This window comes from Protomyctophum parallelum, assembly GCF_964188405.1.
Source record: "Protomyctophum parallelum genome assembly, chromosome: 6".
In the NCBI taxonomy this organism is placed as follows: domain Eukaryota; kingdom Metazoa; phylum Chordata; class Actinopteri; order Myctophiformes; family Myctophidae; genus Protomyctophum; species Protomyctophum parallelum.
This window is the reverse complement of record NC_139701.1, coordinates 27833290-27861276: the sequence shown is the minus strand read 5'-3', so window position 1 is coordinate 27861276 and position 27987 is coordinate 27833290. Positions and strand designations below refer to the sequence as shown.

At 41.8% G+C, this 27987-nt stretch overlaps 1 protein-coding gene across 1 annotated transcript; it reads left to right on the top strand.

Annotated features, from left to right (window-relative positions):
- The first annotated feature begins 554 nt into the window (after positions 1-554).
- Positions 555-26838, top strand: tie1 (tyrosine kinase with immunoglobulin-like and EGF-like domains 1). The gene is made up of 24 exons (XM_083766346.1): positions 555-852; positions 2136-2432; positions 2806-2916; positions 5614-5769; positions 6543-6674; positions 6980-7120; positions 7292-7420; positions 7636-7781; positions 9117-9261; positions 9972-10130; positions 10550-10690; positions 11704-12006; positions 13395-13685; positions 15303-15496; positions 16399-16545; positions 16658-16721; positions 16960-17070; positions 18421-18611; positions 19310-19423; positions 20060-20130; positions 21940-21980; positions 24489-24585; positions 24828-24927; positions 25913-26838. The coding sequence occupies exons 1-24, from the start codon at positions 807-809 to the stop codon at positions 25982-25984; spliced, it is 3399 nt and encodes a 1132-aa protein (XP_083622472.1). The 5' UTR covers positions 555-806; the 3' UTR covers positions 25985-26838.
- The last annotated feature ends 1149 nt before the right edge of the window (positions 26839-27987 follow it).

The following is a 27987-nucleotide window of genomic DNA, read 5'->3' as shown; positions in this document are numbered from 1 at the left end:
TAGATACTTTTATTGGTTGGTTGGATTGACTGATTGATTGATTGATTGAATACTGTATTAACAGTTTGCAAAAACAGCACAGAAGATAAATATAAATACAATGCTAAAAGGATTGAACCCAAGAAAGCACTATATCCGCCCTATATGCTTGTTTCCATTGGGGTTCTGAGTATTCAATTCATAGAAACATGTATTTATTGACAGACAATTAAACAATAGCCTATATGTAAAAACATCATATTATAAACGATCACTAATTTTAAAAAGATAACGTTATATTAGTTCAGACATGGAGTTTGTGCTTGAAATGTACTGTAATTCTGCAAACTGTTAATAAATATTTCAATCAATCAATCAGACTCAGAGTCAAACTCATAGCCTGCAGTCAATTTAGCTAATATGACACTTTTGGCACCAGTGCGCACAGCGCAGCTCTGGTGTGCCAGCAGCAGCAGCGCTATGTTTCCTTGTGACGCTCTTCCTTCCTTTCCCACCCAGAGAGACCCATGAGTTTACCACACGAGTTCAACTCTCAGATTTGACTGAGTGAGGACGGGAAACTAACGGGAATATTACAGTCTCACTCTCCACCGAAGACACATTGAAGGGAGTTTTGAATTTATTCAATCTACCTTTATGTCTAAACTCTAAAGGATGCGTCAGGCTATGAACGCGCGCGGCTCCGTGGCACGCAGCGTCACCTCGCGGGATATAAATGATATCATATCAACCTGTAACTGAAGAAGCGGGCTGGCAGCTGCTGACGTTTAGTGACACGTTCTTCCCTAAAGAGGATTACAAATACCATGGGGATCTTGTGTTTGTATTTATTCTGCTGTATTTGTTTGACAGGTAAGGGTAAGGTTTTCCTCATTAGGCTGTTTTGCTAAAGATCGCTGTAGGTATAAATATATAGTAGACTTAATTTACGATTTAAAAAAAAAGAATAATCTTGTATTAAATAATATAAGTGATTTAATTTGTTATTATTATTTTGCTAAAGTCTACAAACTTCAGCTTGAGTTTTGGAATGTGACTATGAAGTCTGTGAACCCTTGGGGAGAACAGGAGCTCATCCCTGTTTCCTGTCATTGTTCTGTGGATATGGACCTCAGTTAACAGGGAGGGGGGATGTTGAACTTTTCTGTAAAGTTCTGTGTGCATGCTGAAGTAATGCTTTCACGCTCACGCATAAGGGAAATTGAATCATTCAATCTATACCAAAATCTGATTCTGTAAAGAGGTCATTGAGTTCATTGTTAATAACCAGCACAATATGCTACATGCTACATAATAACCTACTGTGTGGAGAACTTTTCTTCGGTTTGTTAAACCTCAACATAGACACATTCAGGCGTTCAAAAAAGCTTGTGTTAATGGCATGCATATGGAGGTGTTGATGTCATATTACATTATATTTACATCATCAATCCGCTGAAACTCTTTTCACCCATCACCTGTGTGAGCCAAGTTTATAGTTGTGATTGTGCAACAACACTAGATTGTGCAACAACACTAGCTTTTGGATTGAGACTGGCATTACAGACATTGAAGGCAGCAGTGAATATTTCAATACAATATCATGCTGTAACAAGTGATATGATCTCAAAACATCTTAGGACCTCATTTATAAATTCACTTACAATTATCATTCAAATTTATTTTCATGTTATTTTAATGCGTGTATATAAATCATACTAGGAGCCAGGACTGCAGGATAGACAAAACGGACAGAGAATTATATATTTAACCATGTGTGACACAGAAATTGTTCCATATTTGGCTTAAAAGGCTATCCCTTTGTCGTGTGGGTCTAAAAACATGTGTGTACAGTATACAATAGTTTAACTTATGACAAAAAAGCAACGTTTCAAGATAGTAGTATGAGGTTTCAACCGTTTCATAAATTATGGATCTGGATTGAAAGCTGGTTCTATGGTTCATTTGGAGTAAAGAAGTCTAATGTCAAGAGTGCATGTATGATTTCATGAGCCTAGAGGCCCATGTGACATCCATCCAGTTTGTTTCCAGGTGTGATAAACGAATAATCCATGCCACGAATGTAGTCAAACTGCTGAAATAACAGGGTAGCAAGCTGTATATCCTGACCGATTATCTCAAATGTTATCCTACAGATGCTGTGACGGACTTGACCATGATCTCAACAGCAGAAGCGACCAGCACTAATCATTTTAAAATCTCCTGCATCACCGGGGAGCGCAATCCAGCCCATATTGACCTGGACATCAAGAGAGACAACAAAATCCTCCTTTTTCCTAGGAAACCAAGTTTCAAGGTGCAGAGGCCCAGGACCAAAGAGGTGGTGGCTCAAGAATTCAGTGACCTGGAGAACATTGGGATCTATTACTGTGAAGCCAGTCAGGACACTGACCCTCTTGACAAAGTCACAATGATTAACAACTTTGGCAGAGGTACAGTACTACTGACATCATCACCATTGTCATCATCATAACCATTATTTAAACTCCTAGTACAATAGAGGGTATGCATGCCATGACATCATCATCCTACACGGAAGTTATGCGGGAACATTTAGTACTGGCAAAAAACATCTTTCTGGCCTCGACAGCCCATACAATCAAACAGAAAAGTCCTATCGGATAGCAATAAACAACTCAATTTGCCACTGGATTTGCCACTCACTTTGCGCTCTACTGAGGGCATGCCATAATGGTGATGATGATGATGATGCAAGAATAGAATCAGTGAGCTATACTTGTATTATGTGTTGTATTCAGTTGTCCTGTATACCTTGTCCTGAATGTGTACCTGTGTTCCTTGCAGCGAGTTTTGTCCCTACCCACCTCACCATGACTGTGAATAAAGGTGAGACAGTTCACCTCAGTATGCAGCTCCTCAGCACCCAGAAGAGAGATGTGACCTGGAAGTACAATGGTGAGTCAGCTTGATATGGCCTGCAATAGGGCTGAAATGTGTGGATGTGAGACAAATGGATGTGACGAAGAGCTGAGCTTCTGCTGCTTTACCACTCTTCTGCAAGCAGACATTATACCGATAATATCGGTATAATGCTAAGTCATACATATTATGTATGATTGTCTCAGAAGGAGGAGAGGACACTGGAGCAGCATGGACATTTTAAGCCTTTTTATTAGGTGCTAGTACAAGAAAACAACTAACGTTTCGACCTATGCTGTCTTCCTCAGAGTCAGGCAGCATTTACCATTTAGGGTCTTTAAATCTTTAAATACAGGGTAGGTGAGGGCTGGGCTTTCAATGAGCCAATGACAATTGAGTGTTTTATTTATTTGTTTGTATGTTTGTTTATTTATTATTCATTAGGAGTAGCTTTATAATTGTAAGTCGGTGGAACAAAAATACATCTAATAGATCATTATTAGGATTTGGATTTGGATATTGGAGGCTAGGGCAGCCAGACTGAGTTCTGCCTGTGACAATGTTTCAGTGTTGACTGATGTTCCTAATAGCCATCATTAGGTAGAGGTGAATTTAATTAAAGTTTATTTTTGTAATAAACTGAAGCAAGCTGTAAGGCTAGCCTAGTTCTTCATTGGCGCTGGTTGGATAAAGAAAATTACTTTTCTGTGATCCTGGTGGGAACACACAGATTGGAAATCACAACTAGGAACCAGAATCCAAATTGTGGCTTGTAGTGGCATGTAGCCTGAATATAAGCCGCACCAGCTAAATGTAGGGTAAAAACGAATGTGTACATATACAAGCCGCACTGGACTATAAGCCGCATAGAGGCCATAGCCGGCCATAGAGGTATATTTAGAAGGTCCCCTAGTGGCCGTTAGCTGTAAAAATCCATAGATTAGCCGCACCGTTGTATAGGCCGCAGGGTTCATAGCATGGGGAAAAAGTAGCGGCTTATAGTCCGGAAATTACACCCTGCCTTTCTCATCCTATGTTGGCACTGCAATTCCTTAACAAATTAACTGCTCGTGATGGAACTCTATTGGCGGAACGTTCCGTCAGATAAGTTTTATTATTGATATCAAACCGGATCGCTGAGTTCTTAATTTTTTTGGCTTGGGCCTTTCCTTCTTCAGCGATCCTAGGCTGGTTTCGTGCATCTGCAGTGCTGTTCACTTCTTGTATACAGCCGGACTAAAAAGCTGAATAACTCTAAATCTACGGAGCTCTCCATGGTTTTGAAAAAAATTGCAATGTTCGGAGGTTTTTGCTGATTATCCGGTGTGGAACATTGGCACTTTCTAGAGCAAGGATGGCTTTATTTTAGCTCGCTAGCATTGACCCTAATTATTTAGCATCTAAGATGGCCGGTAGATACACGCCGGACGATGTGTATCCAGCGTGCAACACACTAAAACGGAGTAATACAAAAATGACATAATAGTAATCAGTGCTCTAGGACTCTCGAAGAACCTCACAACTCGAACCTCACACAGGAAGTATGAGGTTACCTTGTATTTTATAATGGTTGCGAGGCGTGGTGAGACACGACGCACAGTGGAGTGTCTCCAACCCTCTCAGACATTATAAAATACAAGGTACCCTCGGACATCGCGTGGCTTATTGCTTTTCTAAAACGGTTCAAACATAGCAATATTAACATAATAAAACTGCCTAATTCACAAAAGTAGTCACACTTAGCGCCCACCAGAGAGAGCCACTTCCTTGTTTACTCAGCCAGTCCAGCCAGGCACGACAAACTTTGGCGAAAAACACATAGAGAAAAACAACTTATGTGTTAGGTCAGTCTCATCATAGCCTCAGAAAACCCAGACGCTTTTATTTCCAGGGAGAAAAAAAAAGTCTGGGACTGAGTCCACTTCAATTCGGCATAGAACGTCGATCACTCTCTATTGATTTCTGATCGTCTGCACCTTTGTTAAATTGACACACACACACTCCTCTCTCTCTCTCTCTCTGTCGCTCTAATTAATTAGTCTCATGTCGCGCAGCTGCGTCTAGATTCTCCCGGCGGATCCTGCCGGGAGCTGCCTATGCCATAGAAAGCATATACTGTAGGTGGACCCCAGGCTAGTCTCATCATGGTACCCAACATATTCGATAGAAATTCATAATGTCTTGTATCCAGATTTAGCCGATATGTCTGTGAACATCACGTCAAAAACGGTAGCATAGCAACTTAGCAAACAGCTGTTCTCAGTGACGACTCACTGAATAGGAGGTGCTTGCTGTCTTTACAAGGCCGCCCGGTGCCACCCATTCACAGTCCTATGAGCGCGGTCGGTGCATAGACGCCTGCACGGCCAGGGTTTGTAAAGAAATCAAGCACTCCCCTTCCCTAGTTAAGCTACAGAGAAGCAGGATCACTGTAACGCACCTGGGATTGATATAAACTGATTTAAGGTGTAGATTATCGTGAGATTTAGCATGTGGTCTAATCAGAAACGCATAAGTGGTTTAGATAGATAGATAGATATGTCATTTTGTTGATATACCAATAAACAAAAAACGCTTCTCAATTATTCGATTAATCAAAAAGGTGTTCGCCCCAGAAATATCATGGATAGTCGCTGCCCCAGTGCATAGCAGGATTAAACATCTCATACATACATGCTCTTGGGCCCTGACAACCCTTGGCCACCCATGTCATCTCATGTGTCCTGTGTGCAGGAAACTACTTCTACATGACTCACTGGAACGACGTGAACAACAGCACCGCAGTGCTCACTGTGGAGGATGCAGCGTACGCCAACCAGGGCATCTACAGTGCCAGCTATGTGGGAGACAGTCCATTGCAGGGCGCCTGGATGAGGCTCATTGTCCGAGGTATGTGGGAGACAGTCCCTTAAGGCACATACATAGTCTGCATTTACGTGGTTAGGTGACCACCGAACTACAACATGACATCACGAGCCGCGGTGAAGAGCAAACGACCGCCACCGCTCCAGCCCTTCTCTCAGTTTTTACTCACCACCGCTCAATGTTATTTCAGCTCCGGTGGTCAGCTCACCACCGGAGCGGTGGTCACCTCATCACCGAAAACCCAGACTATGAATAGGCCTTTACAGGGCGCCTGGATGAGGCTCATTGTCCCAAGGTATTTTTAGGTCACAGGGAAACAGACCCACACATACGTATGGCCTTGGGGCTGGGCACATGCTGTGAACGTACAATCCACCTCCCCAAACCAGTGGCTGAAAGTAACCAAGTACATTTACTCAAGTACAATTTCAAGGTACAGACACACGCACGCACACACACCACTCACACACAATCTGTTGTACATAGAATATACTGTATAGTTGTTTACACAAAAGGTGGCAGCTACTGGGAAAATAAATGCTGTTGGTCTATACAATATACTGCACCAAGATTATTATGCACATGTACATTTGACGATGCTCTATTTTATTCTCTTTTTGCACCCTTTCTTTTCTTTGAACCTTTTTACGATTTTTTATATTATGTTGTTATTATCTATCCTGCTGCATTGTCCAAAGGAAGCCAAACCAAACTGAGTTTTACTCTTACAGTATGCACCTGTACACAAGAAGTAACAACAAAATGCAACCTTGAACCTTGGTGTGTATTCTTTGCAGACTGCCCCAGTAAGAAATGGGGTCCTTACTGTGACAAGGATTGTCCCGAGTGTCTGAACGGGGGTGTCTGTCATGACACAGATGGAGACTGCATCTGTCCACCAGGGTTCATGGGAACGCGCTGTGAAACAGGTTAGGAAGTGTGTGTGTGTGTGTGTGTGTGTGTGTGTGTGTGTGTGTGTGTGTGTGTGTGTGTGTGTGTGTGTGTGTGTGTGTGTGTGTGTGTGTGTGGTTATTACAGTCATGTCAGCCATGCAATCAGTGCAGTCAATTTCATGAGCAGCACAGAGTGGTGGGTTAGCATGTCTGAGATGAACAGTGACAGGCTGTGTATGTTTGCATCTGTAGTCATATTTGTCGGAATGAAACCATGCATTTTCAATCATTTATGCGATACAGTTTGCACTATAAATCTCGCTTTCTCCGACTTCACACAGCCTGCAGAGAGGGAATGTTTGGTCGTAACTGCCAGGAGTCATGTGGCTCACAGCTGGAATGTAGGGGGCTTCAATTCTGCTTCCCAGACCCCTATGGCTGCTCTTGTGCCAGTGGCTGGTTTGGGAGTCGCTGTGAAAAAGGTTAGATCTTCTCTTCCTGTATACAAGTACCGCGTACCTGCATATCTCAATATGGAATTAATTAGAGGACTATGCTTTCATGGACAAATACACCAATTTCTTTCTAAATACTCATCCATCGTTAATTTCAACAACTATTGTTCTATTAATCTCTCTGTACGTTTTTGTCAGCCTGTCATAATGACCTGTATGGGCCGGACTGCAGACTGAGCTGCCAATGTAAGAACGGAGGAGTGTGTAATCGCTTCAGTGGCTGCCATTGTCCTACAGGATGGAGGGGTCAACACTGTGAGAAGTCAGGTAGCCTACAGATCACGTTATTTATCGCCCCTCTTGTCATCTTCATCTGCCCTCTGATGTCTTCCATTTGTTTAACCACTTAAACCTGATATACAGTACTTAGTTTACCGGAGTCCCCCAGGGGTCTAGTATTACTAGGCCTACCTTTTTCACTCTTCGAAGGTTCAACCCAGAAACGGGTAATATTCTGTCCCAACCATCTTCCCATGTTTCAGACCGTGCACCCCAGATCCTAGACATGGCGAGTAGTTTGGAGTGGAACTTGAACTCCAGCCCACGGATCTTGTGCTCGGCCACAGGCAACCCCCTTCCCAGCCACACCAGCATCGAGCTGCGTAAGCTGGACAGCACTGTGCTCAAGGTAGGTGGAGGTAAATGTGTTTTTGGTGAGTCTATGTTTTGAGGAAGTCAACAGCACAGTGTGCTGAGCGGATAAGACTTGCGCTGTAGCATCGTAGTAGTATGGATCTTGGTGACATGTCCAATGTTTGTTATTATTCTATTCTTTCGTGTTGATATTAGAATGAAAAATGTATAAATATTTCCAGTCCAAGCATCAATCACAGGAACAAATGACATTTGTGTGAGGACATTGTTCTTTAGTCTCTCTGTGATTAGTTTTGTCTAAATACAGAGACAATGATTCAATTCAAATTATTTCAAGTTTATTATAATGCCAAATCACAACAAGTTGTCTAGAGCGTTGTCCCTCACGCTCTGAGCAAGCACTTCTTTCAACAGTGGCCAGGGAAAAGTCCCCTTTAGCAGGATGAAACCTGAGGCAAAACCAGGTTCTAGTGTGGGTGGCCATCTGCCTCGACTGTGTAATTGATTCTGAACATGCCTGTTTAACAAAAGATGGGAACAGCCTGCTCAGTAAAAGAAGTCGAACAGAAGTCTGAGTTATTATAAACATGTCCCAAATTCTTCAAGTCTGTTTTCAATTGGGCACTTGGGTGGCGCAGGAGTAAAGTTCCTGCCCACCACCGCGGAGACTCCACTGCGGTGCCCCCGGCTTGGCCAGGTGTCCATAAGAACATAATTGGCCATGTCTATATGTCGAAGCTGGACGGGGAGAGTGAGCTCTGTCTCTGCAGTCTGCACTAACTCCTACAGGTCAGTTAGGTGTGGAACTAGGAGAAATGGCGTGTACCTCTGCACGCATCACGTTCGCCTGCATTATGCATAATTTCCGGCGTCAAACTCCTCTCTGTCAGGTGAAAAGAAATGTGTTTCTTAGGATCCACATGGGAATGACATATCTATGATGGATTACTATTTTGGGGAATTTGGGAAAGGTTTCAGCCCCGATCAGAGGCACATTGACATCCATTATGAAATTAAAGTTAACGTAAGTATTTGGGAAAGTATAAAACATACAGTAGGCCTATGTGACACAAATAGTGGAGATACTTCTGTGGTCTACTGGCACAAGAATGATCCGTTTGCGACATTAGCTCCAGACACAGAGAGACACACATTCTTTATAGACAACAAGACTCATGCAGATCCACATCGTAAAAAAATCCGTTTTCTATCATTGTATTCATTATCATGTATTAAGGATGATAATTTGAACTATCTTTGACATTAAATGTCAAAGATAGCCAAACAAATTTTGTTTGGCATTCTGTCATAGAATCATCGTGGCGTTAACCATGTAATATGTTCTGTGCATTATGTGTACTTTTATCAGGCTTCTCGCACTACTATGGATTCCAATAAGAGCACAGCTCAGTTTGAGATCCCCCGTCTCAATGCTGAGCATGGAGGGCTTTGGGAGTGCAGGGTCTCAACCAATGGAGGCCAAGACTCCCGCAAATTCAACCTCACTGTCAAAGGTGTGTGTGTGTGTGTGTGTGTGTGTGTGTGTGTGTGTGTAAAGTAAAAGCCCCTTGAAATTGTACTTGAGTAAAGTGTGCACAAGGCCATACGTATGTGTGTGTGTGTGTGTGTGTGTGTGTGTGTGTGTGTGTGTGTGTGTGTGTGTTTCTCCCTGTGGGTACACTCAGGATTTTGTAGCATATGAGCTTAAATAAACCTTATTTAATATGCCATGGGCTGCTTGTGTGGTACAGCCGCAGCGACACTAAAACAAGAGTGATTTGAATTTGCAGCACTCTATCTCATAAGACTTAAGGGCTTTACACACCGGGAACATGACAAATAAGCGATCCAAATATGCACCTGTGAATATTTGACATCAAACTATTCATACTGTATAGCAGATTCATACAGGTTGATGTTTTTATATGCGGTGAAAATCAACCTCCTGTTGATGTACACTACGCATGGCACAAGCAACACTTCTGGCACAGAAAACAAACAAAAAAACAGTCCCGTTGTTTAAGGACCTCTTTAGTCACTGCCGAAATCCCAAACCCCCACCCTCCCCCTCATGTCCTGCATTCTCCATTTATCCTTTGTGCGGCAGGATTTCCTAGCAGCTCCTCTTGGGGGGCAAAAAACAAAGCAGGAAAGTATGAAGCAGAAAAACATACGAAAAGCCCATTATGAAATGTCAATCATGTTTCCCCCTGCGCCGCTCCAGAACCCCCAGTGCCCACCACTCCTCCCAAGCTACTGGAGAAGAGGAGTAAACAGCTGGTGGTGATGCCAGTGGACTCCTATCGAGGAGACGGTCCTATCATCTCCACCAAGCTCCTCTATAAGCCTATGGAGAATGGAGACTCCTGGTCCTCTATCATAGGTGAGTAGGACACCGTTTACCACTTAAACCTTAAACCCTATAACTTCTCTATTGTGGGAATGTCATAATAGGTGAACATTTGGTGAAACATTTTCAGCGAGGAGATTTGGTGTGGAGGCTAAAAAGTAGGGGACCAAACATAGACCCCTGGTTGACTCCGGTCAACCAAGTATATAGGGTTTAAAATAATTGGTTAAATGCAAATTGCACAGCAGCAAGTTTTGTATAAGAACCAGTCCTGTTATTTCCTAAATTATCAGCAATTAATTTAGGAAATAATTATTGTTGTTTTATCCATTATAATATCATGAATAAATTAATGAATAAATATTTCCACATAGTTCTGTATATAAATAGTCTGCAAAGAACCTTTCTTGCTTGGTACTAATACTAATCAAAAGCTCACCCTTTCATGGCAGTCTACAGCGATAGAGAGCCCATCACACTCATGAATCTGAAGCCATCGACACGCTACCATGTCCGCGTTCAGTTGAGCCGTCCAGGGGAGGGGGGAGAGGGGGCCCCAGGCCCAGAAGCCATCATGGACACAGACTGTCCCGGTAAGAATGAACTATGTATAGAGCGAGCATTTATAATGAATTGCATTTTTATAGCCCTTTTCCAAGTGCTCAAAGCGCTTTACAATACAGTTACCAGTCTCAGCTGTCCAGCCAGATTACCATTCCACATATTGGCATATTCACACTTCACAGAAACATTGCCCGTCGTCTCGTCGTCTCTCCTCCTGGGTTAGTGTTCATAACAGATGTGTTGACAACCCACAGGCTGGAGAGGATATTGAGAAGAAAGCTAGGGGATTTATTTGTGGTCAGAGCAGGTTGGGTTGGATCAAAATTAAAGACATGAATATATTCCGTTGGACAAACATGACAATTCCACTACGTGGTCTTAGTCACCAGGGGGTTGTATGTGGTGGTGATTGCGTTGCAAAGGGACAGGGTGGGGGAGAAAAAGCAAGATTGAAATTGAAACTGACAGGAATCTGGGTGATTGTGAAACAGCTCACACTGCATGTGTTTGATTAGTTTGCCCAAAGCAAGATTGTTGTGGGCAAGAATATGTGGTTCACTGTCGTGAACTAATTTCTGATGAACAAAAATCATCAGAACTTTATTTTGGTCACAACACAAGAGTTTGAGACAAATTGTTCCACACAATTCACAATTCTGTATTACAGACAGCCATACAATGTCTAACTGTATAAGCTATGCACTTAAACAGATCAGGTGGAAAAAATAACTGATACTCAAACAGGGGTCCGGGGACCTCAAGGGGCCTGCAACTTGAGAAGTTGCAGGTCTGTAACTCAGTGTACAAATGGACTCTTCAATTTGTCAATTTGTACACTCTCAGAGTTAGGAATTTAATAGTAGGATTTGGATCCCAGAAATAGAAAATTGTATAAAATGGGGGTCTATGGGGTCTATGCATATCACAGTGGGGTACAGGGGTCTTTGAAATTAAGATGTTTGAGAATTTCTGTGATAAGGAAATAAAAAGGGAGCTGTGCTATAGATCTCATCTGCTGACTGAGTGTTCTGTGTTGTCGCAGAGCCACATGTTCGACCTGAGATTGACATCAGCTCCTGGGAAGGGCGCAATGCAACCGTGCGCTGGCGATTACCTGGCAACAATGGTGTGGGTGCGGGCACAGCCACTGGCTTTTTAGTGCAACTTTTTGGTCTGTCGCCCTCCGGAGAGAAATTAAGGGAGGAGACAACCCTGCTCAATGTGCTATCCACCAAGTTCCACAACCTGGACTACCAGAGAGACTACACTGTGGTGGTACGCCTCATCAACTGTGGCAGCCAGGGCCCCGCCTCCAAGCCATACCACTTCCGCATCAACAGCCAGGGTAACTAAGAGACACTCTTATTGGTTAAAAAGATAGTCAGAGATCAACACAAGACAATGATCCTGCAGTTGTCTATAGACCGATTCCGTAGCGGGTCTCATGGTCGCAGCCTACGTATTTCCTGTTGGCGGAGACGACACATCTGTTGTTTCCCCGCACCAAGCTTCTACTACAGTGAATGGAAAAGTGACTGATGTTAGTCTGCCTCAAACGTTACTCTTTTTACTAACACTAACATTACAAAGATGCCCAGAACATCGGGATGAACCTGTGTAGTTTATGGCTGCTCCAACAGTAGTGGCAACATAAAAAAATAAATAACTGAATGTCAAAATATCTACCGCGGTGGCTGAGACCAGAGCCATTGAGTAATGGTTGAGACAAAGCAGTGAAAGATACATAACGTCAGTCTTACCCAATACCCAATCTTTCTGTTTTAGGAACACAAGGCTGCTGTACTAAGCATTAAAGTATGAGGTATAAAGTGCAGCAGCCCGATGTTCTGTAATGTTAGTGTTAGTAAAAAGCAGGTAAAAGAGTACCGTTTGAAGCAGACTAACATCAGTCACTTTTACATTCACTGTAGTAGAAGCGTGGTGCGGGGAAACCGCAGATGTGTCGTCTCCGGCCTACAGGAAATACGTAGGCTGTGACCATGAGACCCGTTACGGAATCAGTCAATAGAGGCCCCCTATATTTCAGGAAACCACTAGTTTCCCCATTTTGGGATTGTCATAAAAGGCAGGGACAGGCATTTATAGCAATTTGTTTATTTCTTTCCAGACAATGGTGTAAAAGAGTTATTTAGCATGTAGCGCAGCATGCAGTGCACGCACACACGCACACACGCACACACACCCACACACACACACACACACACACACACACACACACACACACACACACACACACACACACACACACACACAACAAAGACAGTGTTCTATTTCACCAACAGTGTGTGTTGGATTTGACAGTTATTTGTATTGGAAATTAATTAATTAATTAATGTATCCAACCGAGCAATAGTTTATTGTGTGTGTGTGTGTGTGTGTGTGTGTGTGTGTGTGTGTACATAGAGAAAAGAGAAAGGGTGAGTGTGAATTAAGTAAGAGGTTAGCATTTTCTACATTAACAGGCATGTGGCTGTTGGACAGCAAAATCAAATTTAAGGAAGGAAGTAACTTAATTCCTTTTTGTTTTGTTTTGATTTAGTTTTCTGTATCGCCTCCCACAGTGACAACCACATGCATATTTGCATAATGAATGGTATATGTACTGTCAGTAAGGCTTTGTGACCATGTGAACTCAGAATGGTTGGTTTGCAGATCGATACTGTAGTTAAAGAATTATCATTTTTTCAACTGTAATATCTGCCTGTCTTCTAGGCCCATCGTCTCCGCGCAATGTCCAGGCCGAGACCTTATCTGTGGCAGTGGTAAAGGTGAAGTGGCAGGTCCCTGAGGACCCCAACGGTGGCATCGTCAAATATGTAATAGAATACCAGCCAGTGGGCCAGGGAACCCCCCACCACTGGGTGGACACAGACGACGGGAACAAGACCAGTAAGGACGTCACTGCGCTCAACGGGAGCACACTCTACCAGTTCCGTGTGCGCGCATTCTCCAAAGTCCCCGGAGAGTGGAGCAAGTTTGTCAAAGCTACGACCCATGGAGATGGTTAGTAGGGGGTTTTTGAGTTTCCTCATCCTGCATTTTCTAAATCCTGTCATAGGCCTACCAACAGCAGAGTTTTAGGAAGCACGTAAAAAGCAGCACTATCTGAGAAGATAATGTTATAGTAAAATAGATTATTTATAAAATACTAGATAAAATAAGACTACAAATTAAACAGAGTAAAAGAAATACTTGAAAGAGAGGAAATCATCTGAAGAAAGCGAGGACTATACAGAGACATTGGAGATGGAGTCACTTGGAGGGGGGGTGACGGGGAACGGGGGGGGGGGGGGGGGGGGGAAATGCACTTATGTCCTTGTCTATATCAAAGAGAAATGCTTTCTATAGCGCGTCGCAGTCTCGCCGCCTTTCATGACGACGCCAGGCCCAGGAAATGAATCCCAATGCATTTTTCCCATAGACATTTCAAAAAGTATTTATTTAAAGACCTTTCAGACCTTTCAGACCGTCAGCCAACTCGAGTCGTGACAACAAACACAATATTTTGGACTAAACAAATAATTACAAAGAAGAAAAACAACAAAAATAGTGTTGTAACCTGCCGTTCTTTTCTACTTTCTAATTCTTTGTTTGGCCCAAAACATGTGTTTATTGTCATGATTTGTCACGATAAGAGTTGGCTTTGTCCGCAGCGTAAACGTCTTTAAATAAATACTTTCTGAAAAGGAAAAGGAAAATGAACGGGGATATATTTTCCGGGTCTCTCGAGGGGGCGGGACTGCGACGCTCTATACTGTACTGCTTTTTCCAAATAAAATAAATATTAAAAAAAGAAAAGAAAGAGAGAGAATCAATAAACGGCTATCCAATCCACCCAGACAGCTAAGGGCACTTAGCCTGACAGCGTGTCGCGGGTTCTACTCCTAATCCCGACCTTTTCTGTGTGTACATTTCCTGTCAGTCTACTGTCATCTATCAATAAAGCCCCCCCTCCCATCTATTAAAAATAGCAGCATAATACAGGAGCCAGTATGAGATCTTGGACATACATTTTATGATTACAATCTCTTGTCAAATTCAAAGCAAGGCACAGATTCACTTCTGCTTCCTGTTTTGATGTGGGTAGATGCTAGAAAGAACAGTGTGACAATGGCAACTACAGTCAACATTTTGATATTAGGCTCAAGACTCAATGTCTACTTGAATCAATTCCTCCCCCGTGATTCATTGTTTGGTCACAGAGTTCCACACTCAGGCCTGCTCCACGCTGTATTGACCAATGCACTGCTTTGGTGCCTGCATCTGTATCTTTAGTGACAGGAGGCATCCTTGTGATCACCCATTTAGATAATATTAGTCTTGTTCCTGCATGGACTTTAGGCTGGCCTTGACCATGGCACCCCCCCCCACCACACACACACACACACACACACACACACACACAGGGAAGGAGACTTCCTCTAAATAATCACTCATCCATATCCCACATCCTGTTTATCGCCACTTCCTTGAGATTATATTTTGTGCCTTGCTTTCTTGCTTTCTCACACGATCTTTCGCTTACCTCCCTACCCTACGTATGTCTCTATGTCCCTTTATTCCACTCTATTCTATCATTCACCATCCCAATTCCATCCTCTCTGTCACCATCTACTGTAGGCCTCCAGAGTTTCACCCCGACCACCCAGGGTGTGGGTAAAGGGCCCAGTGGGGAGGATTACCAGCTGCTGGTGGCAGTGGTGGGCTCAGTGACCGTAACCTGCATGACAATCCTGCTAGCTCTCCTGGGCCTCTTCTGCATACGAAAGACCCTGCTCAATCGCCGGAGGACATTCACCTACCAGTCTGGATCGGTGAGAGCCTTCAGTGTTTGTACTGGCCATTTTTTGAAAGATCAGATGGCCACATTTTATTTGGGGACAAATCTCCCACCGGATCAAAAACTGTTAGGAGAAGGCGCACTCTACTCAGGGGGACTCTTGAAGAGTAGTCGCAATAGCTGGGTGCAGATTCTTGAAGATACATAGACAACACAAAGCAGCAGTCTATCTAGAGAAACGGACGCGTTTCAGCACGTTGGTCACATTTTATTTGTAACATAACCACTTAAACCCTATATACTTAGTTGAACTGAGTCACCCAGGGGTCTATACTAGGTCCCCTCCTTTTCTCCCTATACATCAAGTAGCTTTGCCGAAAACGGAGTGTTTAATTTTGCGGAATGTTCTCAATTCTGGCCATTGATATGTCCAGAATTGATAAGAGAATGCGAGTACTAGTCAAATTTAAAGTACTGTAATTACTACCGATTGCACGGTTCAGAATAGTTCTTTCCAAGCATGACAAGAATCAGCACCACTCATTGGCATTTCAGCCTTCCTTAGCACAGTCTACACTGAGGATGGGAGAAGCACATTTGCATTCTGTCCATGCCTATCTAAATAAAAGATACCAGGCAGGGAAGGCTTCCCAAACCATTCCATGCAGAGGACCCCCAAATAGCCATAGCCTCTGGTTGCGGCTACCTTGTTGTAAAATGGAAATAATAAATAATAACAAAAAGCCGATCTACATGCCCCCTGGGCAGCTGGGCCTTGGCACCAAAGTGGGTCACTGCCACGGCCCCCGCTTTGAAAACGTATGCCCTAGGGACTTTTCTGTGATTCTTTTTTTTTACCAGGGTATAATCACTTTTTCTGTGTATGAATACGTTTTTTGCAGACAACTAAAGTACCGGTATGTGTTCTATCCCCAGGGCGAAGAGACCATCCTGCAGTTTAACTCAGGGACCCTGACACTAACACGGAGACCAAAGCCCACCCCAGAACCCCTCACCTACCCCATCCTGGAGTGGGACGACATTAAATTTGAGGATGTCATTGGAGAAGGAAACTTTGGCCAGGTGATTTTACAGTATTTATGCATTTTCATATTTGTGTTAGGGACATACTCAGTCATTCATGTCGGCGGTCGAATGTTGTACACAACCAGGCTAACGGCAGCTTTATGTACAGGTAATTAAAGCCATGATCAAGAAGGATGGTAACAAGATGAGTGCTGCCATCAAGATGCTGAAAGGTGATTTGCATACATGTAAAGTAAACAAACACTTATCACACTAACATAAGCTCCGGTATAAACATGAAAGACATCCACCCACACCCAAATAAAACAGGTGATATTTTAATTTCAAAGGAAAAAAGTTATGCTGCTTTGCTATTCTTAACTGTGTGTGTGTGTGTGTGTGTGTGTGTGTGTGTGTGTGTGTGTGTGTGTGTGTGTGTGTGTGTGTGTGTGTGTGTGTGCGTGCGTGCAGAGTTTGCCTCAGAGAATGATCATCGAGACTTTGCAGGGGAGCTGGAGGTGCTGTGTAAACTAGGCCACCATCCCAACATCATCAACCTTATTGGGGCCTGTGAGAACAGAGGTGAGAGGGTGACACCTAGTGGACTCTATGTACACAAGCATGCATTTGTCTGACAACTTGTGGTGGTCTTTAAGCCAGTGTACTGCATATGGGCAATATTGTTTATAGTTGTTTTTTTAAAGTTAATAGACATATATGCATTCATATTAGAGTTGAAAGACTATTACCACTACATAACATTCACATTTTTGCTGTTAATAGTTTGCCACTGCTCCTAATAGAGCAATGCAGAGGATTAATTTCAGTTGTGTGCAAAAAGGACAAAAATACCACTACTACAAAAGCTGGACATAATACTCATAATAATAATAGTCATTGAGCCATGAGTCATGGTGACATGAGCATGACAACGTGGTCATATGATAAGTCAAGATATTTACTCATAGACTGTACATTATGTACAGTCTATGAGTATTCAGAACCCCAGTGCAGATGCAAAGTAATAGAAAGTATAGTGTCAGAATATAAGTAGATTAATTATTGTTTTAGTTTTTATTATCATCTACCTTAGTGTGGTTCTTACTTACTCTCACCCAGTACCTCTCGTGTTGCCTACATCTGATGCTTTTTATGCGGAATAATTGAATTGTCCACGTTTGTTCATGTACTGTTACTGTAGTATTGATAACATATGAGAGAGGAAGTTTCACATGGAAAGTCCATTAGTGAGGAAATTGCTAAACCAAATCAGCCCTGAGAAATGACACACCAGATGAATTAAATGCATCCGGCTGTCTGTCTCAACTCCCACATAGAAATTGACGTGCTGTGTGCTGCTCTTGACCTCTTAAATTAACTGAGGTTCGATTCTGCGGTTTATGTTGTACTCTTCATGCAATAATGAATATAAAGCATAAACTTGAATAAGTGTGCCACCATGCTCTGGGTTCTTGTGCTGCATGGTCCTTATTAATGCATCCACTTCTAAAGCTAGAATGCTTTAAAATAAATTCTTACCTCAGCTATGAAAACAAATCACACTTTACAAAATAAGTTCAGAATTAGTTGTTAAGACTCCCCTTGGCTTAGACCTTTTTATTGTTGTAGTTTTTGGAACTCTTGTTTAAAAAGGTAGTTGGGCTCAACTTCCAAATCTTTGACATGTTATGAATAAGCATTTAAACTCATCTAACTTTGAGTAGCTACTCTCTCCACTCTACCCTGGAGCAATTTCCATAGCCCCATGCCACAAGCTCTGTTAGCTCTGAACCATTCTCTCATTTACAGAACAGCCTTTATACTTTTTCAACTCCAAGATTCAGCACCAATTAAAGTTGACTGAAAATAGATGATCTTTAAGCTCACAACCCGGCCGTTTTTGCTGCCGTTTTCATTTTTGTCTTTCTGTAGGTTACCTCTACATAGCCATCGAATATGCTCCTTATGGCAACCTTTTAGACTTTCTGAGGAAGAGTCGTGTGTTGGAGACGGACCCGGCCTTTGCCAAGGAACATGGAACAGCCTCTACTCTCACCTCCCAGCAGCTGCTGCAGTTTGCTGTGGACGTAGCCACAGGGATGCATTACCTTAGTGACAAACAGGTACAGTAGGAAGAGAAGGACAGCGTAGCTGTTTGAGGTGTTGGTTGTTTGTCGGTTGGTTTATTCTATTTTATTCTATTATTATTTTTCAATTCCTTGGGTCATTATTACGTAACTTCCCAAGTTCCCATATAGGCCCCTGTCTGTTTGGAGGTAATCTTTCAGGAACAGATACCGGGCTATTGAATCTGTTGGCAGGGGCATTCAGAGTGTATATACTGTACATTTGATTATTGTTAGTGGGAAATGGGAATTAAAACATTCCCATTTTTTTGCTTTGGAGGTAGTCCAACACTTTCTTTTTTTATACATAGTTTTTCATTGGGGACAGTTAAGCAGCACATCTGACAAGAAAATCTTTTTTTAAAACATCACAAAGCATCACATCAGAGGTTGTATTAAATATCAATATAGTGAAAATAGCAGTTGATATAACAGTTGGGATGAAGTCCCAGAAAGTATCCAGAAATACAGTACAAATGCTCAAGCAAAGTACAGATTCCAAAAAACGGTGGTTTATTTATACTGGCACTGTGGTAGTTGCCCTTTCATGTGGCCTTAGTTCCTGCATTCTATATTAAGCGGGTGTTTTTGTGTTCAAACCTTTTTATAAGGTGAGTTAGGATCTGTTTATGTGAATGACTCATGCATGAAGTGTAATATTTTTCCATCTTCTCCCCCTACCCTCCTCTCTTCAGTTCATCCACAGGGACCTGGCAGCCAGGAATGTTCTCGTAGGAGACAACCTTGTGGCAAAGATAGCAGACTTCGGTCTGTCCCGTGGAGAGGAGGTTTATGTTAAGAAGACCATGGTGAGTGTTACCAATGCGTTAGACTGTAAAAACTTACTGGAGTTTGGAAAATGGAACTTCCTTTTACTGCCTTCAGAGGGCACTAGCTGTTCACAAGATGTGTGTTACAACAGCAAGTGGTATTTATTTGAGGGTTTATCTGTAGAGATTGAAGTGCAGCATACTGGTAGATGCATGACCTCATGGCTATCACTGGCCATTGTAAACATGGGCTTATAACTTGTTCAAAGTTAGGCTAATATTTAAACTACCTCAATGCTAACTTGGAAATGGGGGAAATAAATAATGTGCATAAATACACATGCAAAAGCCATTTGATTCATTGTATTAAAGTTACTTTAGAAAGTAAGTGTCTTGAATACATACATACAAGGACATCAAATATTCTTCGATAGCATTTTAGGTTTGGGGGTGCTCAATGTAAGCCATGGAGATACCATGGAATACTCTGAATCTGACCTTTAACAGCCTTCAACATGAATCAAATTGAAGATGTACATTCTCTGAGTTAAATTAACTGAGGACTTTACTGTGTATATTTAGTTTTTGTTTCTCCAGCAGTGTATTAAAAAGAAGATAATGATAATTAATAAGATAATTAATAATAAGATATTGTATGATTATTTGCCTCACAAGGGGAGGCTTCCTGTGCGCTGGATGGCCATTGAGTCCCTGAACTACAGTGTGTATACAACCAAGAGTGACGTGTGAGTATTACCACTAACGCCTAGCTCTCATCTAAGACAGAATAACAGCGAGTGTGAGGCAGACACATGTGGGGCCTGCTAGCGTCAGAGCCAAGAGTTCGTACAAATTATGATCAAAACCAACTGGGCATGCAGGTCATGAGTTTCAAATGTAGTCCTACACCTGCCATGTTGGGGACCAAACAGTTGTTGCAAACAAATGGCAGGTGTAGGACCACAATTGAAACTTTGAATAGGTGTGGTGAAAACAGGTGAACCTTCTGTAGGTGGAAAAAATGAGGGGGGCAAGGATAGAGCACTGTGGGACCCCGGCCATCGAACTACAGTACATAGGGCTTAAGTGATTAAGGAAAATGATTAAGGAAAAACCTAAAGTGATGAGTTATTAGAGCAGGTGCGCTTCCTCTGTTTGTCTCCTTGGTTGTGGTGCTCAGCTACAGTCAGTACCAAGTTTAAAAACCAGCAAAGAAATAGTAATAAAGAATATAATTATTTACTGCCTTATGATGGTGATCACTTTCTGATTTATACAACAAAGTGTGACTGTGTTCGGGCCAGCATAGATTATGCTCTGATCCGTGACTGAAACACGTTGTTTATTTTTACTTTATTTATTATAGTACTTTATTTAGTAATGAAAAAGTGAAATTGGGGAACAACATCTTAGAGTAGACTATAAACTGAGCCGCAACACTAAAACACTGAGTCCTGTGTCCCAAGCGGTTTGAAAACACCACACAAGAACTATTTCCTCTCATTTCCTGTTCGCTGTTCTCCAACCCTCTTAGTATTGTTAACTCAGCCCCACCCCCCCCCCCCCCCCCACACGCGTAATTTTTCGATAACAAAGGCGACATAGTGCCTGTCCACTGCTCAAGAAAACAACAAATCATACCCCCCCCCCATCCCCCTGTCAACTGACAAAACTAGGGGCTGCGGAGCTGATAAGCACAACCAGGAAACCCAGTGTACAACTTAGCAGAGTTAGACGTTGGCCTGTCAATCAGAACCTATTAAATACACAGCATTGAATACTAAGTAGTAAGTACACGTTAGGACAACTAACGGAAGGAGGGTAAAGACTTTAGAGAAGTAAACACACTATAGAGAGAGAGAGAGAGAGAGAGAGAGAGAGAGGTATAATGTAGTTGATTAAAATCAATTTGTATGGTAGAGTACATGTTAATACACTATATTGTAACTAGCACTGCAGTGGTTGGAGGTGTTTTCCCTACTCTTCCAAATTTAGACCCTACTATACTGGTTGACAAAGTAGCCTAAAGCTCATAAGTGCATTATCACTCCCAGCTTATAGCTGTGGGGTAGAAATTTGGTCTCTCATTTGAGAGATGGCCTGGATTTGAATCCTGGGTAAGCATGCAAATCATCGATTGCATGCATTACAATTTATTACATTATGCTTTATTTGCCTAATATTACATTATTGCTTTATTATGTTACGTGCCTTTATCAGTTGCTACATCACCTCGTGATGTCCGATATAGTGGTGTTGAACCTTAACACTTATGTTTCACATGGATTCTCTGGCAAATCAGTTGACAATGGAAGAAAGAAAAAAATAACTGTTGTAAATGACTTTGAAGAGGTTCCTCTTAAAGCGTAAGACTGTGCGTTTACTTTATTTCCTCAGTGTCAGCTTGGAGGCCTTCAATATCAATAAAGCGTGATACACAATATCTGTTTTACAATCGTAACATCTGTTGCCATAGTATAAATCAGGGTTAAGGCCTTTTAGTGGCATGTCTCTCAATCTAACACTTTTCTCTATCTTCCGTTCTGTTCTCTCAGGTGGTCTTTTGGAGTTCTTCTGTGGGAGATTGTAAGCTTAGGTAAGCTGGCAACACTGCAGGCCAAATACGATCTATTGCCACTGGAGACAAATTTACACAAAAAAGGCTTTAATTCTTCTGTGAACTATTATACTGTATTTGACAAACAATTCTCATAGGATTCTTGATCTTGAGATACATTACAATAGGCTAGTTAGATTCCCTCAATGGCTGTTTCATCTGGACTTTAATATAACACATTGTTACTTGCGCAAGCAGAGCGCGCAAGTAATGTTTTCGCCCGGTCTCCTTCGTCGTGACAGCTGTTCCGCCATTCGATGTTTATGCAGAAAAACATCAAATCTGTGCCTGTGTTGCTGGACCAAATGACCACAAATGACCATATCTCTTACGTCATCATTTAGAGCTAGTCATACGTATACTATATACATAATCAGTAAAAATAAAATAGCAAATTGTGCCTGATCTGCTGGGACCAGAGTACGTGGTGTGTATGTGTATGACTAGCTCTTAATGATGACGTAAGAAATATGGTCATTTGTGGTCATTTGCCCCAGCAAACCAGGCACAGATTTGCTGTTTTCTTGCATAAACATCAAATGGCGGAACAGCTGTCACGGTTTTTGGCACAAAGTAACCACAGTATACCGCTAATCAATTTACAACTACACACTTCATACAGTATAGAGTATAGAGTATATATGTATACATATACAGTATATGCCTATATACTATATATATACTATATATATTACTTACGTCATCATTTAGAGCTAGTCATACATATACACACCACGTACTCTGGTCCCAGCAGATCAGGCACAATTTGCTATTTTATTTTTACTGATTATGTATATAGTATACGTATGACGTAAGAAATATGGTCATTTGTGGTCATTTGGTCCCAGCAAACCAGGCACAGATTTGCTGTTTTCTTGCATAAACATCAAATGGCGGAACAGCTGTCACGGTTTTTGGCGCAAAGTAACCACAGTATACCGTTAATCAACTTACAACTACACACTTTATACAGTATAGAGTATAGAGTATATATGTATACGTATATAGTATATGCCTATATACTATATATATACTATATATATTTCTTACGTCATCATTTAGAGCTAGTCATACATATACTATATACATAATCAGTAAACATAAAATAGCAAATTGTGCCTGATCTGCTGGGACCAGAGTACGTGGTGTGTATGTGTATGACTAGCTCTTAATGATGACGTAAGAAATATGGTCATTTGGTCATCAATATGGTTTTGCCCCAGCAAACCAGGCACAGATTTGCTGTTTTCTTGCATAAACAATGGCGGAACAGCTGTCACGGTTTTTGGCGCAAAGTAACCACAGTATACCGCTAATCAATTTACAACTACACACTTTATACAGTATAGAGTATATATGTATACGTATATAGTATATGCCTATATAATATATATAATACGTATATAATATATATATAATATATATATAATACGTATGACGTAAGAAATATGGTTATTTGTGGTCATTTGGTCCCAGCAAACCAGGCACAGATTTGCTATTTATCATCATCTTCCAAAGGATTATCTGATTTTGATATTAATAATGGTGTTTCGATTACATCTTCAGGTTTACTTTTGTAAAGTTTATCCTCTTGAGGGTCAGTTATAAAGGCTTCCCACATATCCGAATCCGACGTCTTCCATTCCTTTTCCCAATCATCCTTGAATGTAACATTGTCATACAGTGGATTATTAGCAACTTAATAATACTAGATGTTTATATGTATAAAGTAGGTAGCAAATAGTTACATCTAAACATTAATCATTTCAAATGTTCCTTCACAGAGATACTGAGATTTGACAGTTTACAGCGGTCGAAAGGACTTGCGCGCTCTGCTTGCGCACTAGTTGGCCATTTATGGCCTACTAGTGTGCAACAAGCAAGTATGCACTCGACAGAGTGCAGTTCTAGTTTTATAATATTTTCAGGGTGAGATGGATTGGAGACTATAATTGGCTAAATAGCCTTTGAGGTCTGTGCTCCTTTAGATGGGAAACAGTATTTATCTACTTAGAATTTGAAATAATAAAATGATAACCGACGTCTCACACCAAAGCCTCTTAGTTTCCACCATAGTTTCACCATCCTTTCATGAAAGACCCCATTTACAAACTAGTACTTTAAAGATGAGTTAATGCATGATTCCTTATGTGAAATGTCTTTCCTCTGTGTGGGTTTAGCAACATATACAACTGACAGGTCATACTGTATCACTTAATTTGATTCACCAGCTAAGAGCTATTATTTATGCATTGCATGCATAGACAAAAGAAAAAGCAGACTCGTCCTACATTATGCATTATCAATAACAATAACTATGTGAATGCTACCAATGATGTTGGTGGGGAAGTTATTCATCACTATCATTGTAGTACAATGCATGTATAATGAGGATGATATTGATCATATTGATTATATGATGATAACTTTGACAGGCTAAGGCTAACCTTTGCTAATTGGGTCTTAATATTGTCCCTCTCCTCTAAGGCGGTACGCCGTATTGTGGGATGACCTGTGCTGAGCTTTATGAGAAACTGCCCCAAGGCTACAGGATGGAGCAGCCTAGAAACTGTGATGACGAGATGTAAGTAGATAGAGGGATGGATGGTGGATGGATGGATGGATGGATGGATGGATGGACGGACGGACGGACGGACGGACGGACGGATGGACAGACAGACAGACAAAGATAGGTGGAGAGATCGGTGGATGGCTGTGAAAGCATACATCATCCTACATTTTATTTATTTTTTGCTAATGTTTATAGAAAATGTCAGAAGCATTCTGATGTATTTGTCTACCTACTGTATGTACCTACCAATACAGCTATGAGTTGATGAGGCAGTGCTGGAGGGATCGACCCTATGAGAGACCCCCTTTCTCCCAGATCTCTGTTCAGCTCAACAGAATGCAGGAGGCCAGGAAGGTAAGACTACAACACACATTACTGACAGTGGTGGAATAAATATTCTTATTATTTTTACTTAATTAAAAGTAGCAATGACCAGTTCAGTGCCTTGTGGTTAGAGTGTCCGCCCTGAGATTGGGAGGTCGGGGTTCGATTCCCCAGCCGGGTCATACCAAAGACTATAAAAATGGGATCAATGCCTCTCTGCTTAACACTCAGTATCAAGGGTTGGATTGTCCCTGCGACATACTAGCATCATATCTGGGGGGCGTACTTGTACATCATGGCTGGGATATGTACGTGTACATCAAGCCGCTAAACTCTACACAGAAGCAGGAGATGCCCTATGGTAGCAATACTACAACAATATAAAAATACTTTGTTACAAGTAAAAGGCCTGTATTCAAAATGTTACTCGAGTAAAAGTACAAAAGTACTGGCATCAAAATATACTTACAGTACCAAATTTCCTTTTTTTGGTAGGATATTTGTGGGGCTTTATTGCTAGATTAACAGTAAACTGACGTGAGAGAGATGGGGTGATGACATGGGGGAGATGGGAGTGGTGACACGCAGCAACGGTCGTCGGGATCGGCATTCGAACACACAACACGCATCAGGCGATTACCAGCCTAGGTGCCCAGATGTACCAAACTTACTTGAGTAAATGTCCTTAATGTCTTTCCACCACAGCATACTGATGTGGCAAACTGCCTTTTATACAGGAGTATTGCATCAGTGGGTTGAAGTGCCTTCCTTATGCTGTAGGTACTCAATAACATGAGCATAGCATTTGATAAATCCCCTCCTGTCACTACCTGCCTTAAACTAAGCAAAAAGAAGCAGCTGGATTTTTCATCCAGTAATTGATACTTCAGAACAGTCCTGTAAATGACAAATGTCCTCACAAGCCAGAATATATTATACAAAACACTTCTGGCCAAGAATGACTATTTATTATCTCTCCTTTTGCTATTCCTAATTCATTTGGATTTCTTTCTAGGCTTATGTGAACATGGCGCTCTTCGAGAACTTCACGTACGCCGGTATAGACGCCACAGCTGAGGAGGCCTGACTACCAGCCCCCCCAGACCCTAGCACGCCATGTAGCTCACAGAGGAGGCTCCAAGCCGGGGCACCTCGTTATTGTCACCTGCCGACTGCGCCGCGTAGAGAGCGGAGGAGCAGGCGCTCTACCAAGGCCACTTGGCTATAGAGAGAGGACTGTGAAAGGACACTGTGAGAGGGTATTGAAGGGGAAGGGGGGAGTATGGAGAGATGGACTATCTCTGTACTTGATGTTACACAGATGTGACAAAAGCAACAGATGGAATGGGAAGTGGCCAACAGAACTGCGCTACATGGCTTGCAGCAACACCACAGGGTCTGTGGGGTGTCAATGCTGGACTTTAATCTCTATCGTCCTAAATGGATGACGTTTGTGAATAACTAAGGAAGGATACATTCAGTATAACATTACTGCACACTCAAGAGTCAAGACACAAAGCAGTGAAGATTGAACAGACTGAATATATACAAAATGTAGCACTTAAAAAAAGCTTTCACTGCCATGTGATGTGAATGTAACTATTGTATATATTGACTCTTGACTTTTTAACAGAGTGCGCATATTGTAAAAGTATCAAACCCTCTTCTCCAAATGTATCAATATGCTACCTAGACTTACACAAAGGTAACCATTGGAGATACCAATTTTTATATGCTTGTTGCACTTCTCCGCTATTCAGCCCCAACATTGTTTAGAGAATGCTGCAGCACTTAAGATATACAATTGTTTCATGGTTACCTCTGTAGTTTACCTTTAACATAATGCAACCTGTATCTCATTGTATGACATCAACTATATGACAATGTACAGTATGTTGGCTAAGAGTTTCTCTTAAATAAAGTGTCTGGGTGGTGACTGGATTTGTTGTAAAGATAGAGGCAATAAGTTATAATGAAGGTGGAGCTTTTGAAAGCCAAAATGCAGAGGACACAGTGAGAAACAGACAGAGGAAATGTGAACCCATGGCTCAGTGTGTTCAGCACTGGGCTGAGTAGAGTTTGTAGGTTAAGGGAAAATGTTGAAATATTTAAGATACATTTCTTAAACATTTTCTGACATACAGAGAGTGCAGATCTGGTGGGTATGGACTTTTATCCTTGCATATGCTGTCTTAATTGCTTTCTCAGTATAATGTCACATAATACCGACCATGATATTTCATATTCCATCCTAATTGGCTTTCAAAGTTTGCAGGATTGGCCAGTTTTTAACAAAAAGCCTCAAATCATGAACGCAGCGTGCAATTTACGTGAAATCTTTCAGACTTTCCTACTAGGCTGAGGAATAAATCCCATACACCTTTTCACATTGGCCTGTTATAGCGCCACCAACACAAAACAATTTTTGCAAAACCCATTTTGAAACAAAATAATGCCATCCAAAAGAAATGGCACCCTTTTTACATTGGCCTATTATAGCAACCTGACCTGCCCTGGTAGAGACCTGTGCCCAGAGGGGCACTTTATCTAGTGATTCCTCAAAATATGAAGTCACTGGTGTCTTTGAGATTGACAGGTGTCACAATATCACGGGGGTCCCATTGACCGCCCAACATCATTCAAAAATATCAAACCAACGGTTCCGTTACTAGCGGACCGTTAGAGACTGCCCCATAATCTCAGTTCCCAGAAGTTCTTGCCAGCTCTGGCATACAAACGGGAGGGGCGAGAAACAGCTGCTACAAGACACTTCATCCCAACACATTCCCAAATAGAAACTATTCAAACGACTATAAAACAAAAGTAGGCTACGTGAGCTGAGTTGGGATGTGCAGAGAGAATTTGAGGAGCAGGGTCTGAAGTCCGTTGCTGGCAAATTTCTTTTTTGAGGGGCGCTAGCCATAACTATGCACAGCTTTGTGTGTACGTGTGTTTGCAGCACAGAATGTGACAATTTGAGTGTGATTTTTACATTTCTAGACATCAATTGGAGGAATATTTCATTTGAAATGAACACAAGGATTATACTTGTCATGAAACAAATACTGTAGGTCCACCACATACGTACAA